This window comes from Pseudonaja textilis, chromosome 15, assembly GCF_049901715.1.
Source record: "Pseudonaja textilis isolate UNSWEBS1 chromosome 15, rPseTex1.2, whole genome shotgun sequence".
Classification (NCBI taxonomy): Eukaryota; Metazoa; Chordata; class Lepidosauria; order Squamata; family Elapidae; genus Pseudonaja; species Pseudonaja textilis.
In genome coordinates, this window is record NC_142004.1 from 5,933,763 (window position 1) to 5,950,579 (window position 16,817).

At 42.8% G+C, this 16,817-nt stretch overlaps 1 protein-coding gene across 5 annotated transcripts; it reads right to left on the reverse strand.

Moving 5' to 3' along the window:
• Window positions 1–254: 254 nt before the first annotated feature.
• Window positions 255–16,598, reverse strand: LOC113446534 (carbonic anhydrase 15-like). 5 transcript variants are annotated; one of them, XM_087913353.1, is made up of 8 exons: window positions 15,982–16,598; window positions 10,979–11,014; window positions 7,485–7,655; window positions 6,077–6,237; window positions 2,417–2,509; window positions 1,696–1,762; window positions 1,011–1,177; window positions 255–846 (listed from the first exon to the last, which is right to left on the reverse strand). In XM_087913353.1, exons 1-8 carry the CDS (start codon window positions 16,043–16,045, stop codon window positions 634–636), a joined length of 972 nt encoding a protein of 323 aa, XP_087769479.1. In that variant the 5' UTR covers window positions 16,046–16,598; the 3' UTR covers window positions 255–633. The 5 variants fall into 5 exon arrangements, with proteins under 5 accessions (XP_087769479.1, XP_087769475.1, XP_087769477.1 ...); XM_087913349.1 differs by having other exon boundaries at window positions 1,011–1,228; window positions 15,982–16,592; XM_087913351.1 differs by lacking the exon at window positions 15,982–16,598 and adding an exon at window positions 12,680–12,727 and having other exon boundaries at window positions 1,011–1,228.
• Window positions 16,599–16,817: the final 219 nt, after the last annotated feature.

The window sequence follows — 16,817 nt, forward strand, 5'->3', positions numbered from 1 at the left end:
TCCATGGTTTTGATGGGATTCAACTCAAGACGGTTATGAAGCTTGTTTCGGGTGTCCTCATGGCTCTTCCTGGATTGGAATTTTGGGGTGGTAGAGAGGGACACCCCCCCCCTTCCCCACTGCCTCAGTGACCTTGGTGAAAAGGTAGAACAGCAACCCGCTTCCGTGTTTTGCTTCTAGGGATTCATTTCTGGTGTCACCAATGGTCTCAGCTGGTGGCTGGAAAGAATGAAATGGAGTCAGCCCCATCATGGAAAAATTAAGAACTTTGAATTTATTCATTTAGAACTTCAATTTACATCATTTAGGACTTCATTTTCTGTGCTGGCAGAAGGTAACTTGAGTGCCCCTCTTCTGCTTGGTGTGAGGACCTCCCGTCCAATGGCCAACATGAAAGCTTTCCACCTTTCTTGTCTCGTTGCTGGTCCCATTTATGGTGGCAGTCAGGAATCGGATGCCTTTGATCGCAATACAATTGTCCCTGAGCTCTTTCTCACAAATCCATGATTTGTGAGATACTCCATGACCTGGACTTGTGCCTCGTTCAGCTCAGATAGGGAAGCATCACAATGAAGAACCACAACTATGAAGGTACCACAGATCTACAATGGATTCACAGCTGAGCCCAGGCAGTTAGGAGGAACCAGAGAATTGGCCAATCAAAGAAGACAAGAGCAGAGGAAGAAGTAAATTGGCAACAAGAGAAGAGCCGCAGTTGATGGTGGCATCGCGGGAAGCATAGACGGTGCGGCCACCAAGAACCTGCAAAGGGCGGAAGTTGTTGATCATTTTCTGGGGTGTTCCAGCTGAACTTTTGAAGTATGTGACGTCCACAAATATATTCAGCTAAAACAAAGGGAAAGAGACAAAGAGAATGGGAGGAGTGCTCCACAGCCAGCCCAATATTTCTGTACATGTGTCAATTTGACAACAGTGAAATGTGGACAGTGGTGGTCGGGGATGGAAGAGACCAACTTTGAATGTGAGGATGGGGGCAGAGTGGTTGTTACCTGGGATCTGCTGATCGGGATCTGCTCTTCAAATACTGTCCAGATGACCGCTTCATCACAGTTTGGTGTGGTGAGAGACCCTTTGTAGCGGTAATATTTGGATAATGAAGCTAAGCTGGGGAGAAGATTGCTCAAGGAAAAGGTAGATGCCATGTCGACGTATTCTCCTAGGCAAAAGGATAACCATGATTGGGTAGTGGAGAAGAAGCAGCTCCATTCTGGATTGGTGCAGGATAAGATGAAAGGAAGTTAACGCAGTTGTGTGACAGGCACTCCATAGTACAGTATATTCTCATTCACAGAAAGTATATAAGATGTGATGTTCTTACCTCAGAATCTCCGAAGACACAAGGGCTTCCAATTGATTTGGCCACCCAATAGGACTACAGCTCCTCAAGTTACTAAAAGGACTCATGACAACAAATTTGAGCTAGGAATTGGGGTCCCCATCTCCCCCCACCCCCTCAGAAATCTTATTCAGTTCTGAAAACCCACTTCGGGATATGCAGGAGCACCAATAATGTTGTGTCTCATGAAAGCGGCTGCATCTTATTCAAGGTTTGTGTGGCTGCAGTTGAAGCCTCCCAAACAGCCTCCAGGCACTCCGGGGGAAAAGACATAGCTGCTTTAATGAGCCATAGGCAGAAGAAGCATTCATCTTCCAGGTCACAGGTAAGATGCTTACCTGCACGAGAGATGTTTCTCAGGCTGGCAACAATGGTGTTGTAATTCGTGTTATCGGTGTCTGCTATCTACATGATAATAATAAGAAGACAGATCTATAACCTGCAAGGTAGCCAAAGGCAGAAAAAGTAGGTGGACATCTATGGTCCTCTACAGAGGACAATCTGTTGTCTGAAAAGCTGTTTTTTTCCCCAAACTCTGGTTTAAATAATAATAATAACCACAACAAAACAACAGTTCTTGAAGCTGTCCACCCAAGGTAGCGGCAGATGGACATCACATTAAAATCGATCCAAAGAATCCCAATCCTTTATTTCTGGATATTAAACCTAATCAAAAGAAATGTGGGATCCGTGGTACACTCTGAGCTTGGGGGTTTGCTTGCAGACAACATTATCCCCATTCCCTAGCACTGATGATGTCACCTAGTTGGGTGATGGAATATCTCCAAGCAAACCACCAAACCCAGAGAGCACCAAGGAGCCCGCAGTTCTATCCTGATCTTCTATTCTAATCGAAGAAATTCAAGATGAACCATGCTTCTCCGATTCATGTTGTTTCATTAGAACTTAGCAGCTAGAATGGAGGAAGGAATTGGAAAACAAAAAACCTGAAGAAGTTCTTGTCACAGCCTACAAAAGCCACGACTGAAGGAACTGCATCCCAAAACTTCATAAATTTGACACTTTAACATAATGGCAATCATATTCTGAGGATTGTACCTTGAACAGGAAACTCAGAACAGCGAGTCCATTTGGATGTTGCTTAGCTTCACTGACGGTTTTGTATTTGATGTTCATGTGTACAATATGTAGCTGTGAAGAAACAACAGAAGGGTCGGACATATTTCTCTGTCATTCAATTTCTCCTCAGTTCATTCCTGTCTCCCCGTTGTCTTTCTTCTTTAGATAGCCAACATTTACTCTCTAGTCCCAAAGGTGCTTTTTCAAGAGGCAACTGGCCTTTTTTTCGTTTGTCCTTTTCCCCCCTTTTTTTATTATATAAAATGCAAAGAAGCAAAGGAAATAGGAAATTAAGGGAGGGAAAGGGAATGGGGAAAGGGGGTATGAGATACAAGGGGGAAGAGAAAAAGAATGAAAGGGGACAATGGCTTCTGACTCTTCCTGGCACCATACAAGATAAACACACTCCAATCTCAAGTTTTTGCTTTTATACGTTAATATATAACTAGCCATTCCTATAACACCAAATCGGTATAATCAACAGAACCAAAGACTTTCTTTGTTTTCCCTTGAAGACATTTACCTTCTTATTCAAGAAGCTTCTTCAGTTCTGAAGAATGGAAGTTCCAAAGAACTAAAGAAGCTTCTTGGATGAGAAGGGAAACATCTTCAAAGAAAAAACAAGAAAGTCCAGTTGCCTCTTGGTAAAAGCACCTTTGGGATAACCATGACCTGGAGGACTGAGAATCTGCATGGACATTTAATCACTACTCAACACACAGAAATTGTCTGCAGAGAGTTCCCCTTAGATGTTTTCCCTTCCCTCTTTTTCCTATCAAAAAAATTATTTCCATGTTTGCAAAATTCAAAATTCCATGAACTCTTCAGGAAGAAATTATGCTGTTTTGCCTGTGTTGTCACTGATACCTTCCAAAATCTGGAAAACAAGAGTTTGGAGTTTTCCCAGGTGTTTCACCATAGTTGGGTAATGGTTACCAGGTGAAATAGTTCCTTAATACAACATGATCATGTTTTGCGTCTCTGCCACCTTTCCTGTTAACAACTATGGGTGTGGGATATTTGTTAAATGGATTGTTGTTAAATCAAGAAATATCCTTACAGGACTCTGGTTCATGCAATGGATGAGTTCTTCACACACACACAAATCTGCTTTTTTATTTAGTAAAGTTAATACCCAAGGGCCAGAAGACCTAGGTATGTATCGTTGTGACTTCATGCCACAACTGTGCAACTGAATATTCCCAAGTTTTATGGTTTTAAGACATAGTCATGTGTTTATTTCTAGATGGACCTGAACAAATCAAAACTTGACCAAATCATAAAAAAAAAAAACAAGCAGATAAGAACATCCCAAAAGAAAACAATAATCCATATTAGCAATAGCCCTTAGACTTATATACTGCTTCGTGGTGGTTTACTGCTCTCTCTAAGCAGTTTACAAGATCAGCCTCTTTCTCCCAACAATCTGGGTCCTCATTTTACCGACCTCGGAAGGATAGAAGGTTGAGTCAAGCTTGAGCCAGTTAGGATCAAACTCTTGGCAGTGGGCAGAGTTTGCCTGCAATTCTTTATTTTAACCACTGTGCCACCATGGCTGTAGAATAGAGTAGAGTAGAGTAGAGTAGAGTAGAGTAGAGTAGAGTAGAGTAGAGTAGAGTAGAGTAGAGAAAGGTAGGGTAGGGTAGGGTAGGATAGGATAGGATAGAATAGAATAGAATAGAATAGAAATTAGACTTTTATACTGCTTCACAATACTTCACAGGCCTCTCTAAGCAGTTTATAGAGTCAGTATATTGTCCCAACAACCTGGGACTTCATATTATGGATTTAATGTACTCCTAATTTTATAATTTTCAATTATAATTTTAATAATAATTTTATAATTTTCAATTTTCAATACGATGCTATTTGAAGTGGTTGTAGCCACATTAATTCCATAATATGATTTGAAGACAGCATTGATTCTGGATCGAAGCTCTACTTTGTGCTATAAAGGGGTGTAATGAGAAAAGCAATTAACATGTTTGATAAAAAAAATAATTAAAGCTGAACTGGAACAGCTGCCCTGCCCTAGTCCCAAATATCAAGAGAAGAGCAAGGCAAAGACGCCATGAAATTGGAAAGCTGATTTGTTAAATCATGACCGGAGAGGGCAATTCCTGAACTCTGAAAAGGTCATGGGAACTTCTGAAAAGCAATAACATCCAGCCAATTCTCCAGCTTGACACTTAAAATACATAAAATGAAATGACAGAGGGTTCGAGATCAACCTGAACTGCTCTTTGATGTCCTTTGATGTCTACGCCACTATGAAGAGTTGGATTGTGTTTAGTGAACTGGACCAAAAGGAGGGGCCTCCTGGCTAAGCCTTAATTAAGAGCTACTTTCTTTGAGATGCAGAGAAGTCATTCGGGGGTTGCTGATTGCATGCTATTTAATTCTCTTTGAATAAGCATCCAGGAGACAATTTACACCCCCGTCCCCCTTGCACATTAAGAAAACAACGAGCCTGATGAAAATTGGGCTGAGGACTTTTTCTTTCTGGGCCTTTTTTTTTTCTTCGTTGTGAGCAAAAAGGACTGGCCTGTGCTGACCCACAGTCATCATCTCACAAAGAAGGGAGGAGGAATTGCTGGTATTCTTTCAGTCACAGTAGAGAAGGAGAGATAAATAGGTGATTAATAGAAGATATATAGAAGATAGATTATAGAGATGATAGATAGATATAGATAGATAGATAGATAGATAGATAGATAGATAGATAGATAGATAGATAGATAGATAGATAGATAGATAGATAGATAGATAGATAGATGGATGGATGGATGGATGGATGGATGGATGGATGGATGGATGGATGGATGGAATGGATGGATGGATGGATGGATGGATGGATGGATGGATGGATGGATAGATAGATAGATAGATAGATAGATAGATAGATAGATAGATAGATAGATAGATAGATGATAGATGATAGATAAATAGATAGATTGATAGATGATAGATGATGACAGATAGTTGATAGATTGGTTGGTTGATTGATAGATGATAGATATGATAGATAGATAGATAGATAGATAGATAGATAGATAGATAGATAGATGATAGAGATGATAGATAGATAGATAGATAAATAGAAAGACAGAAAGATAGAAAGATATATATATAGACAGAGAGAAGATAGATTATAGAGATGATAGATGATTGATTGATTGATGATAGATAGATGATAGAGATAGAAAGATAAATGATAGATAAATAGATAGATAAATAGATAGATAGATTAATTGATAGATGATAGATAGGTGATTGATTGATTGAAAGATAGGTGATAGATGATAGATAGATGATAGATATAGATAGATAGATAGATAGATAGATAGATAGATAGATAGATAGATAGCTATAAGGCTTATTCACCAAAAGTCTTCTGAATGTACTTTGCACTAAGCTTGTTTAACCATAAACAGCACAGTATATTCTCCTCCTCCTTCTTCTTCCTTTCTCTCTTTCTCTCCTCCCCTCCCCCACCTTTGCTCCTATCCATTCCCCATCCTTTTAATGAACACCACCATCCAAAAAACAAGCCATGTCATACCAGGTGCTTTTCAGCATAGCTTCAGCTGCACCTGAGATACTGCAGAACCTGCTATCAGAACCCAACGCTGGACTTACTTCCATGGGATACTGTATCCCATCAATGTAGTGTTCTGAGCCATTCCTCTTGAGGTCACCCCAATGGAAGTGGAACTGCAAGGCCCGATAAGTATCCCTCAGGCCTCCTCTGGTGATGTTGATTTGTTCCCCAGCCGATGCTCCGTCCAAGGTCATTTTGACTGCAGGGAAAGTCAACTTGTCAACACAGTTTCAGAGACAAAGAAGGGCCCGTCTACCGATCAGGGAGCTAACCAAGCTTCTCCACCACTTCCAGCCTTCTGGGAGTGTCATATCTGTCTTGTAGGTAAAAAGATGGTTATCACCTTATCCCTTTCCTCCCATTTCGTAGTGGAGGTTACCATGAGTCCGTGAGTTTAGACAAGAGTGAAGAAACCTCCCCCAAACCATCGAGGGTCAATTTAGTGACCAATCGGGATTACAGATGTGGTCACGTGACATGGACTATATTTCCCAGGATACCTTAACTACATTTACCATGATGCATTCCCTTAAGGGGACAGCTCACAACTGATAATTAACTATCCAATTCCCATACACTGGCTGGACAGCACAGGGAGGAAAAAAAATAGAGAAGCTATAAGTCAGAAATCTGGATGTGCCAGATAATGGATGGCAGGGACAGGAGAGACTGAATGGTCAAACCTGGCTCTAGGGCACCCTGACTCTATGCCCCACTTCGAAACAAAAATCTCATTTCAATACAGCTGCTGAGTGGAAAACCGAAAGCTTTGGGTTCAAGATTTGATAAACACCTTGCGATGACCAGGGCGTGACACAAAAATAACACAGTCGCAAAAGTAGAATAAATTCCCTTTAATGCCTCCAACTTGGGCCCCAGTGTCCAATTATCCTCGGCTGGATATCAAACTCTTCCAAAAAAAGTCTACAAAGAGAGTAAATGCAGCCCAAACCAAAAGTAAAGATAATTAGAAATAAAAAACAAAACCAGCACAAACCACACTGAAGTTATGAACATGGCAGGCCAGGATGATAAATTGCAGACTTCCACAAGATAACGCAGCAACCACAGTTGGGAGGACACCAAAACCCAGATAAGCCTCGACAAAGATAATGCACACTTTGCTTCCAGCAAGAAGCTGTGTAAAACACCCCACTTATATCCTGTTCTGCCAGCTGCAGCTAATGAAGGGAATCAGGGCCTTTTTCTCCCCCGTAAGCCATGTTGCTCCCTTCTCCGTTCCTCCCTGCGTGCCCTAGGATGAATAGGGGGTGAGCCTGGGTCTTCCTCGGAATGCCCAGCCAGACTGTGCCCTTCCTCCGTTTCTTCCACAGCCACCAGAGCCACATTCCCACTCCCTGTCAATTGCTCAATCTCCCCCTCAGAATCAGACTCCAACAAGGGCATGACACACCTGCAGAAAAAGTCCCAGCTTCACGGGCTCACCTTCATTGCCGTTGTTCATTAGTCTCCATCTGCCTGGAGGCGCCTGGTCATAGCCTTCAAACAGAATTTCATCCAAGCTCCAGTCCCGCCTCACTTTTCTTCTATCGATGTTAATGGGCGACTGGTTCTGTCCCCCACACCCTGATGCGATCTCCTTCCAGTGAGAAGGACCTAAAGAGACCAGAGGAACATTGCAAAGCTAGGATGTCACACAGGGAGGCTGAGAATAGCTTGCCTTGATTTTTTTTTTAATGGATATCCTGCCTTGATTATTTTTATAAATAATCCAAGGTGATGAGGATACCTAATAGTTAGAAAAGGGACTTAGAGTTGGAAGGGACCTTGGAGGTCTTCTAGTCCAACCCCCTGCTTAGGCAGGACACCCTACACCACTTCAGACAAATGCTTATCTAACATCTTTTAAAAAACTTCCAGTGTTGGAGCAGCCACAACTTCTGGAGGCAGGTTGTTCCACTGCTTAATTGTTCTGTCAGAAAATTCCTCCTTAGTTCTAAGTTGCTTCTCTCCTTGATTAGTTTCCACCCATTGCTACTTGTCCTACCTTCAGGTGCTTTGGAGAATAGCTTGACTCCCTCTTCTTTGGGGTAGCCCCTGAGATATTGAAAGTCTGCTATCATGTCTCCCCTAGTCCTTCTTTTCATTAGACAAGACAAACCCAGTTCCTGCAAGCATTCATCATATGTTTTAGCCTCCAGTCCCCTAATCATCATTGTTGCTCTTCTCTGCACTCTTTGTAGAGTCTCAACATCTTTTTTACATCACAGCAACCAAAACTGGACACAGGATTCCAAGTGTGGCCTTATCAAGGCATTATAAAACAGTATTAACACTTCCTTCTTCTATTTTTCCTACAACAACCCCGTGAAATGAGTTGACTGAGATGGAAGGATTTCAGGTTTCAGGTTTCATGCCTAACGTGAGACTAAAACTCCCAAACTCCTGGTGATTTGGCCCAAAATAACCCAGCTAGTTTCCATGCCTAAGAGGCAGCAAGCTGGTTGGGTAATTCTGGGAGTTGAAGTCTACATATCTTAAAGTTCTCAAGGTTGAGAAATACTACCATAGTTTGGTCAAATAGCCTCTTGGCATCTATTGGCTACTTCTAGTTACAATTGGCTTCAAAACAAGGCAAAGCACTTTATCATTTCTAGCACTCCTTCAGAAATTTCCCAGAGACCCTCTTTGTAAGCCTTCTTTTCCTCTAGCTAATTTAATTAATCTATTAAACCATCTTCTGAGGTCATTCCTTCAACTGAGACAGGTTGGTAAAAATCTTGAGAAAGAACCAGTAAGTAAGACTGACAATCGTTTGGATAGAAAGTTGAGGATATAATTTTAAATCCCGCGGACCAGAGACCCTGGGAAAATCCCCAAAAAAGTTTGCAGGGAAATTCCCCACTCTGTTTTCCTACCGATTGATCATTCTTTATTTGGGATCGCAGGATACCATCTCCAGCTCCGTTCTCAGGGAGGGAGGGAGGGAGAGAGAGAGAGACTTTTGACTTCATGCAAGGAAAGCAGCAGAAGCTGCTTTCTTTTTCTCCCCCAAACTCTTCCAGAAATGAGTCTTTGTGAGACTTGTCACTCAGCCTCTTGGAGCAGGGTCCCAAAGACTCATTTCTGGTGGAGTTTGGGGGAGAGAAAGAAAGACTTTTTGCTGCATTCCTTGAGTGCAGCCAAAAGCAGAAGAAGAAAGAAGCGGAAAAAAGCAGCCCGGTGACCAGGCCAGGTGTGTGGGGCGAGTGGGGCAATTTCCCCCCCTCTGCCCTTTCCCCCTTCCCCTCACTACCTTGTGTTGTTCGCAATGCAAGCGACACAAGCCTTGTGTTGCCACGTGCCATGTGGGCGGAGCAGCCTTGTGTTCCTGCGCAGCCTGGATTAATTGCTTTGGGGGGTGACATTTCTCTGTGGGCCACCAAAATTTTCTCATGCACCACCAGTGATTCCCGGCCTACTGGTTGGTGACTACTGTTCTAGTCCAGCCCCCTACTCAAGCAGGAGACCCTATACAATTTCAGACAATTTTCCTTTCCATTTTCTTCTTTAAAACCTGCAGTGATGAATCACCCACAGCTTCCGTAGGCAAGCCATTCCACTGCAGGGAAGACATTCTCTATACCTATTTCTTTGCCACACGGATCAATATTCACTGCTGACAATTATGGCAACCTTCTTATAACAACGGAAAGGGCTTGTTTTTTTTTTTTCCCAACCTTTCCATCCAGCCTCAATTAAAGGGAAGCAATATATCTATTTCTTTTCTCAGAGCGGGATTCTGGTATAGATCAACCCTCTGCCAGAAAATTGGTTGTCTACAGATGTTGCATTCAACGGAATCATTAACTTTCCTTTGTTGTTTCCTTTGACTTTCCTCCTGCAACCGTCTTCATTAAACTTCACAAGAAGGTTTTTCCTTATTTATAATTCAGCAGGATTTCCTTGCTGGGCCCATATTTAGTCTGACAAATAAAACAAGCTCTTCTGGCATCTGCGACTGTCTATTTCTAAGGAGCTTCATTCTTGGTCTGTTTTATTTTCGACATCTCTATGTTACTGGGTCATAGCCGAGAATTAACACGGATTGGTGAGTATCTGTCTTAGTACTTGGTAGCGTCATTTCCCCACCTGACTATTTTGGGATAAGTTTATTCCAAATAAAAATATCAAACTAGGAAGCCACCATCGCTGAGACTCCCCCACACCCCCAAAAAAGGCTTCTGGGTTCCAGATAGATTCTAGAGAGAACAACAAAGATGCCACTATGAGTCAGAGCTTTGATTAGATGTCAACCCATCTGGCTAGGAAAAAAAAAAGGGAAGATATAGCCAGATAGGTAGAATTGGGCCCTCCACAAGGAATGGTGCTGTCTGGTTTATGACCCCACGCATGGGTGTTTTAAGACTGGATTTGCACACCTGGGACCCACAGATGGTCTTCAGTTTCCATAATCGGATGCGAATGATGCGAGTTTTCATTCTTCATAAAATATGAACTTTTCTACAAAAGTAGAATATTCTAAGCAGACCTACCAGCCTCATGGACACTGGAACAGCAATTGAAAATATGAGCTTCTGATAGGCAGACATAATTTTAAAAAGTGAAGTTTCTTGCAGGTGTTTCATGACCCAAGTAGGTAACTTCATCAGTTCTAGATGGGAGTGAGGAGGAAGAGGAGGAGGAGGAGGAGGAGGAGGAGGAGGAGGAGGAGGAGGAGGAGGAGGAGGAGGAGGAGGAGGAAGAAGAAGAAGAAGAAGAAGAAGAAGAAGAAGAAGAAGAAGAAGAAGAAGAAGAAGAAGAAGAAGAAGAAGAAGAAGAAGAAGAAGAAGAAGAAGAAGAAAGGGATTCAAACCCCCAAACTTCCAACCTTTCTGATTGACAAGCTCAGCATCTTAGCCACCATGTCCCTGATGAGAGGTACATTCACCCAAAATCTTTCCAAGAAGTATCTTCAGAAATCTGTCTCCGGTACTCACCGCATTTAGGATCCTGGGAATCATAACACCAAAGACCTGGAAAAGGAGGAGATGGATTAGCAAAAATAGAATAAAAATGAAGAAAGAACTAACTCTGGTGCCATACTTTCAAAAGGCAACTGGGCTCGTTTTTTTCCTTGAAGTCCCTTCTCACCCAAGAAGCTCCTCCATTTCTGATTGAACGGCAGAGAATGGAAGGATTTATATTCTTTGCAAATCCTTCCATCCTTCACCATTCATCCAGAACTGAAGAAGCTTCTTGGATGAGAAGCAAAACATCTTCAAGGAAAAACAAAGTCCAGTTGCCTTTTGAAAAAGCACCTTTGGGACAATCTAAGACCTGGATGTTGGAAAATCTCCATAGACATTTAACTCTGGTGGGTAGCATTAGAATTTCAACCCAATCAAAACAGGCCAGAAGTGAGAAAAAGATTTTGATCGAGATTGTCCATAACACCTGAATCTTGAAAGTTTGATTGTCTGATTCTTCTTCTTCCTGCTCCTTATACTCCAGTTAATCAGGGATGTATCTTGACAGACTTTATAGATTATCAGAGTTGGAAGGGACCTTGTAGGTCCAACCCCCTGCCCACATGGGAGAATGTTTCTGACAGATGGCAGTCCAATCTCTTCTTGAAATCTTCCAGCGGTGAAGCTCCCACAACTTCCAAAGACAACTTCTGTTCCATGGGTTGATTGTTCTCACTATCAGAAAAGTTCTCCTTATTTCCAGGTTGAATCTCTCCTTGATCAGTTTCCATCCATTATTCCTTGTCCGGCCTTCAGGTGCCTTGGAAAACAGCTTGACCCCTTCCTCCTCTCTATGGCAACCCCTCATGTATTGGAAGATGCTCTCCTGTCTGCCCTGGTCCTTCTCTTCCCTAGACTAGCCATGTCCAGTTCCTGCAACCGTTCATCGTATGTTTTAGCCTCCAGCCCCCTCATCGTCCTGGTTGCTCTTCTCTGCACTTTTTCTAGGGATTCAACATCTTTGTTATAGTGTGGTGACCAAAACTGGATGCAGTATTTTCTATCTGAGTCACTTCTAAATGAACGGTTGTAGGAACGGAGTCACTTCTAAATGAACGGTTGTAGGAACGGGGTATGTCTAGTCTAACTAAACGTGATAGTGGTCTTCCAAAATTTGAGGGGCTCTCACAGAGACAAAGGAATCCATTTATTCGCCAAAGCACCAGAGAGTAATGGGTGGAAACTTACCAAGGAGAGATCCAACCTAGAAATAAGGATAAACTTCCTGACAGTAAAAACAATTAATTAGTGGAATGGATTGCCTCCAGAAGTTGGAGGTTTTTAAGAAGAGACTGGGCAGCCATTTGTCCAAAATGGCATAGGGTCTCCTACCAGAATAGGAGGTTGGACTAGAAGATCTCCGAGGTCCCTTCCCACGCTATTATTCCATGTTCCGTGTTCTAAATTCCTGCCATAACAATTAGTTCAATGCAGTCCCAGATATTACTCACAGCTCTCCAGAAAAATGGAGGAGCCAAGAAATCTCATTTCATATTTTTTTTTTGAGCAGAGCAAACAATCAAGAAGAGCTGGCTTAGCTTTTCATTCCACTCTCCCAGGTAAGGAGACGTTAAAATTGGGTTGCAGAGAAGAAAGAAGCGGAGATCAATTTCTTTAAAAGAAAAAAAAAAAACCTCCAAAGAAACGTCTCCGAAGAAAACAACAACGCACCTCCATCTCTCATGCTTTAGGAAACGGATCTTCCCTCTGGTGGTTTCTTGGACAATCATGTCCGATTTAGCTTTATTGCTCGCAATCCAAGATCCTCAGGAAGAGAGATGGGCAATCAATGGTGTAATGGAAAACGGACATCAGGAACTTTTAACCAAGCTGAGTCATTAAAAAAAAAAAAGAATTGAACTTTTCTCTCTTGATTGATCAGTTGTGAGTTAGAAGGTTTGGAGAACACAGCAGGTAGCTATCAAGAAGGTGCATCTGGAAAGCTGTGTTTGATTTTTTATTTTTCCCATCCATTTAGGATGTTCTTCTTTTTTAGAAAAAGAATATTTGCAACTCAAGATTGAGCTGTGGGGTGCTGGGTGCTTTCTGAGCTCGGTTGGTCCTCTTGCAGACGTTTTGTTACCCAACTAGGTTACATCATCAGGGCTGGAAGGGAGTGGGGTTTGCAGAGAGGAGGAGGAAGCCGACTCTGGGATCCTTGGTGCTCTCTGAGCTTGGTGGTCTTCTTGCAAACGTTTCGTTACCCAACTAGGTTACTTCATCAGTTCTGGAAGGAAGTGGGGTTTGTAAAGAGGAGGACGAAGCAGACTCTGGGATCCTTGGTGCTCTTTGAGCTCAGTGGTCTTCTGGCAGACGTTTTATTACCCAACTAGGTTATATCATCAGTGCTAGAAGGGGGTGGGGTTTGCAAAGAAGAGGAGGAAGAGGGAAACCACCCTTTCAGATCTTCCCAGCCAGCTTCTGACAAGCAAAGTCAATACGGAAGCCAGATTCCTGTAGGATTAGGGGCTGACATGATAGCAGTGTCCCAGTATTTGAGGGGCTGCCCCAAAGAAGAGGGAGTCAAGCTATTCTCCAAAGCACAACAGGGCAGACAAGAAGCAATGAATGAAAACTAATCAAGGAGAGAAGCAACTTGGAACTAAGGAGGAAATTTCCTGACAATTAACCATCTCCAAAATTCATGGGTGTTCCATTACTGGAGGCTTTCAAGAAGAGATTGGACAACCATTTGTCTGAAATATTATAGGGTCTTTTTCTTCAGCAACAGGGTTGGACTAGAAGACCTCCAAGATCCCAACCAACTCTGTTATTCTGTTACATCTGTTATAGATGCCGTCTTGATTTGAAGATCCTTATTTTCTCGGCCATGAGCTAAAACTCACAAATCACTCAAGAGCTGAAGATCACAACCTTCTGTTTCTCTAAAAATCAGACTCCTTCTAAAAGTTTAAAAATGCTTTTGATGTCTTCCCCAACTTTTTAAATTTCTGACCAAGCCCTCTACCTTTTTTTCCTTTCGCTTGACCTCTAAAAAAGAGAGAGAGAGAAAAAATCTTCTTTTGATTTTTCTTTTTTTATCTTCAGTCTATTAATAATAGATCTGAAAGGCTTTTTATCATGCATCGACAGCGGTCTCTCTCGCAGAACTGTTCCACGTTCAATATGAGTTTTTCTCCTCTAATTATCCCTGGGAACCTGCCCGTATTTATTTTTATAACATCCCCCTTTGCAAGACTTCTCACCCATCCTGCAATTCTTCTCAATGCAGGTAATCCTCAACTTACGATGATAATGGAGGCCAAAATTTTCGTTGCTAAAGAAGGCAGTTGTGAAGTGAGTTTCGCCCGTTTTAATATAAGGCCTCCTGCTTGAGCAGGGCGGTTGGACTAGAAGACCTCCAAGGGCCCTTCCAACTCTGTTACTATATGTTCTGCGCAAGAGAATACCGCAGAACAATGATTGGGGGAAAAAAGTCTCAAATGCATTTCAGTCAATATAAAAGGGAGGAAAAAAAGAACGACATTGCCCCAGGTGTATATTACAGACCACGCAACCAAACAGAAGAAATAGATGAACTTTTTGCTAATAAGGTATGTAGAAAGCATACCACAATAGAAACTGTGGGTTTTGACTACCTGATATTCAGCTGGGAGGCGAATGTTGCACCTAGTTGGTGGAAGATCAGATTCAAACTTTTTTAATCCCTAGTGGGATTCAAAAAATTTTACTACTGGTTCTGTGCCGTGGCTTAGTGGGCATGGTGTGGCTTGGTGTAATTCAATAGAATTACTGCCCTGGGATAGAAGCTGTTTTTCAGCCTATTTGTCCTTGTTTTTATTACCCTGTACCGTCTGCCAGGTGGTAATAGTTCAAAAAAAGGGTTCCCAGGATGAGATGGATCTTTGAGGATGTTTTGAACTTCCTTAAGGCAGTGGGAGCTCTAAAGCTTTTCCAAAGAGGGGAGAGGGCAACCCATGATCCTCTAGGCAATGACCTTAACTCTCTGGAGTGCTTTCCTATCTGCCCTGGTGCAATTGGCAAACCATACAGAGGTGCAATAAGTTAAAATGCTCTCTATGGTGCGGCGGTAGAAGGTCACCAGCAGTTTTTCATTCAGTCTCAGGTCGTATAATTTTTGCTGGGCCCTATGACCAGTTACTTCTTGTCCTGCTGTCAGGTGCTTTGGAAAACAGGTCAACACCCTCTTCTTTGTGACAGGCCCTCAAATCTGTGACAGCCCCTGAATGGAGACCCCCTTCTCAGGAGACTGTTGGCCCAAAGATCTTCTCTTTGGTCAACTCCAGGGGTGGGATTCAGCTGATACGGACAGATTCAGGCAAAGCACACACTCAGCAAACCGGTCGTTACACCAGTTGGATCCCACCACTGGTCAATTCCACACTACAAAGCATGCTCTGGAATAGAACTGACATCAGCTGAGGACAACAGTGAGTGTTGGATCTCCAGCGGACGGCCATCACCGAATGAGGTAAACAACAGACGAAGGCTCCACAGGGGAGAGCCAAATCCAAGAACGTTTGACATTTGTGAAGGAACATCTCCCACAAACCAACAGGTGTTTAGAACAAGTGGATCCAAGCGGAGAGAAAAGGGCAAGGTTAAAGATAGATCGAAATCTCTTCCAACAAGATCTCGGCAAAGATTTCCAGCTCACAGTGGCTTAACCTCAGGGACACCCAAATGATTTGCCCATCCCCAAATTTTGTTAGTGAAGAACTGGAGAGAGAGAGAAGGGTAAAAAAAAACAACAGGGTTTGGTCTGGAGGAATAACGAAGGTTTTCTATTGAGGGGCTTGATTCCTGAACTCAGATTATTCTACTCCCAAGTAAATATGGGGATCAGGGGTGTCCCTGAACTCTGTTTGACAGAACTTGAGGTCCAGACTCCAAGAAAGATCCCATAAATCTGTGCGTTGCACAATTGCCCCCTCTCCTCAAACTCTTAAGTTTGCACCGACAGTAGAAGCGACTCCATCCTTCAAACTCACCTGTTGTCCCTGTATGAACCATCCAAGAAAGAGCCAGGAAAGTTATTCCTAAAAGGTCTGGCATTTTTTTTCCCCCCGAAGCTTGGGAGATCTCAAAAAAAAAAAAAAACCAAACCCAAAACTCTGTGGGAATTCCAGATGGGGAAGACTCTGGCAAGCAAACAGGCGCGTGTCCTTGGTTCTTGGTTTCCACCTCGGCAAATCCTGAGGGAATGGCGTGGAGTGCTGGCTGGTCAGCGCAATGATGCTGTCCTTGGGAGTCGTTTTCACCCCCTGAAAAGGATGGAGGTTGCTCCCTCAGCCTCCTCCGCCTCCGCTGTCAAAAGCAAAACGCACTGAGAAGAAATCCAGAGGTTCAGCCTGGCGGCTGTTAAATATTCATCACAGGGAGAACTGGTGGCTCTTTTTTTTTAACTCCTTCTCTCCTGAGAACGGGATGGAGGGAGAAGAGAGCAAGACAGATGGGGGAATGACACGGGGTCTATTTATAGGGGAGGGGAACCCTGAGAGGAACTGCCTTGGATGCAAGAGAAGATGTGGACATCTGGGAGGGGGAAAGCTTTCCTTAGGAGCTTTTCCCGGACCAGGGATGGAAGTCGACAGACGAAAAAAAGGATACTAACCAAGATAGCATGGAGGTGGAGAATGCAGTGAGAAAAGGAAGGAGGCTTGGCATGAGTGTTCTGTTATTTGCTACTCATTATTTATTTATCTCCTGCCTGTGTTGTTATTTTTTTTATACATAACTCGAGGTGGAGAACTTATCCAACACACCTTCCTCTTCCTTTTTCCCCATAAGGACAACTTTGAGAGGTAGATTGGGCGGGGGGGGGGAT

What these genes read in the sequence shown, in the direction of transcription:
- LOC113446534 (XM_087913349.1), bottom strand. Translation starts at nt 16,045, where the DNA reads ATGCCAGACCTTTTAGGAATAACTTTCCTGGCTCTTTCTTGGATGGTT. An exon ending in GAGAAACATCTCTCGTGCAG is followed by an intron (nt 1,229 to 1,695) that starts GTAAGCATCTTA and finishes GCACCAATCCAG; the next exon opens with AATGGAGCTGCTTCTTCTCC. An exon ending in TCCCGATCAGCAGATCCCAG is followed by an intron (nt 847 to 1,010) that starts GTAACAACCACT and finishes CCTTTGTTTTAG; the next exon opens with CTGAATATATTTGTGGACGT.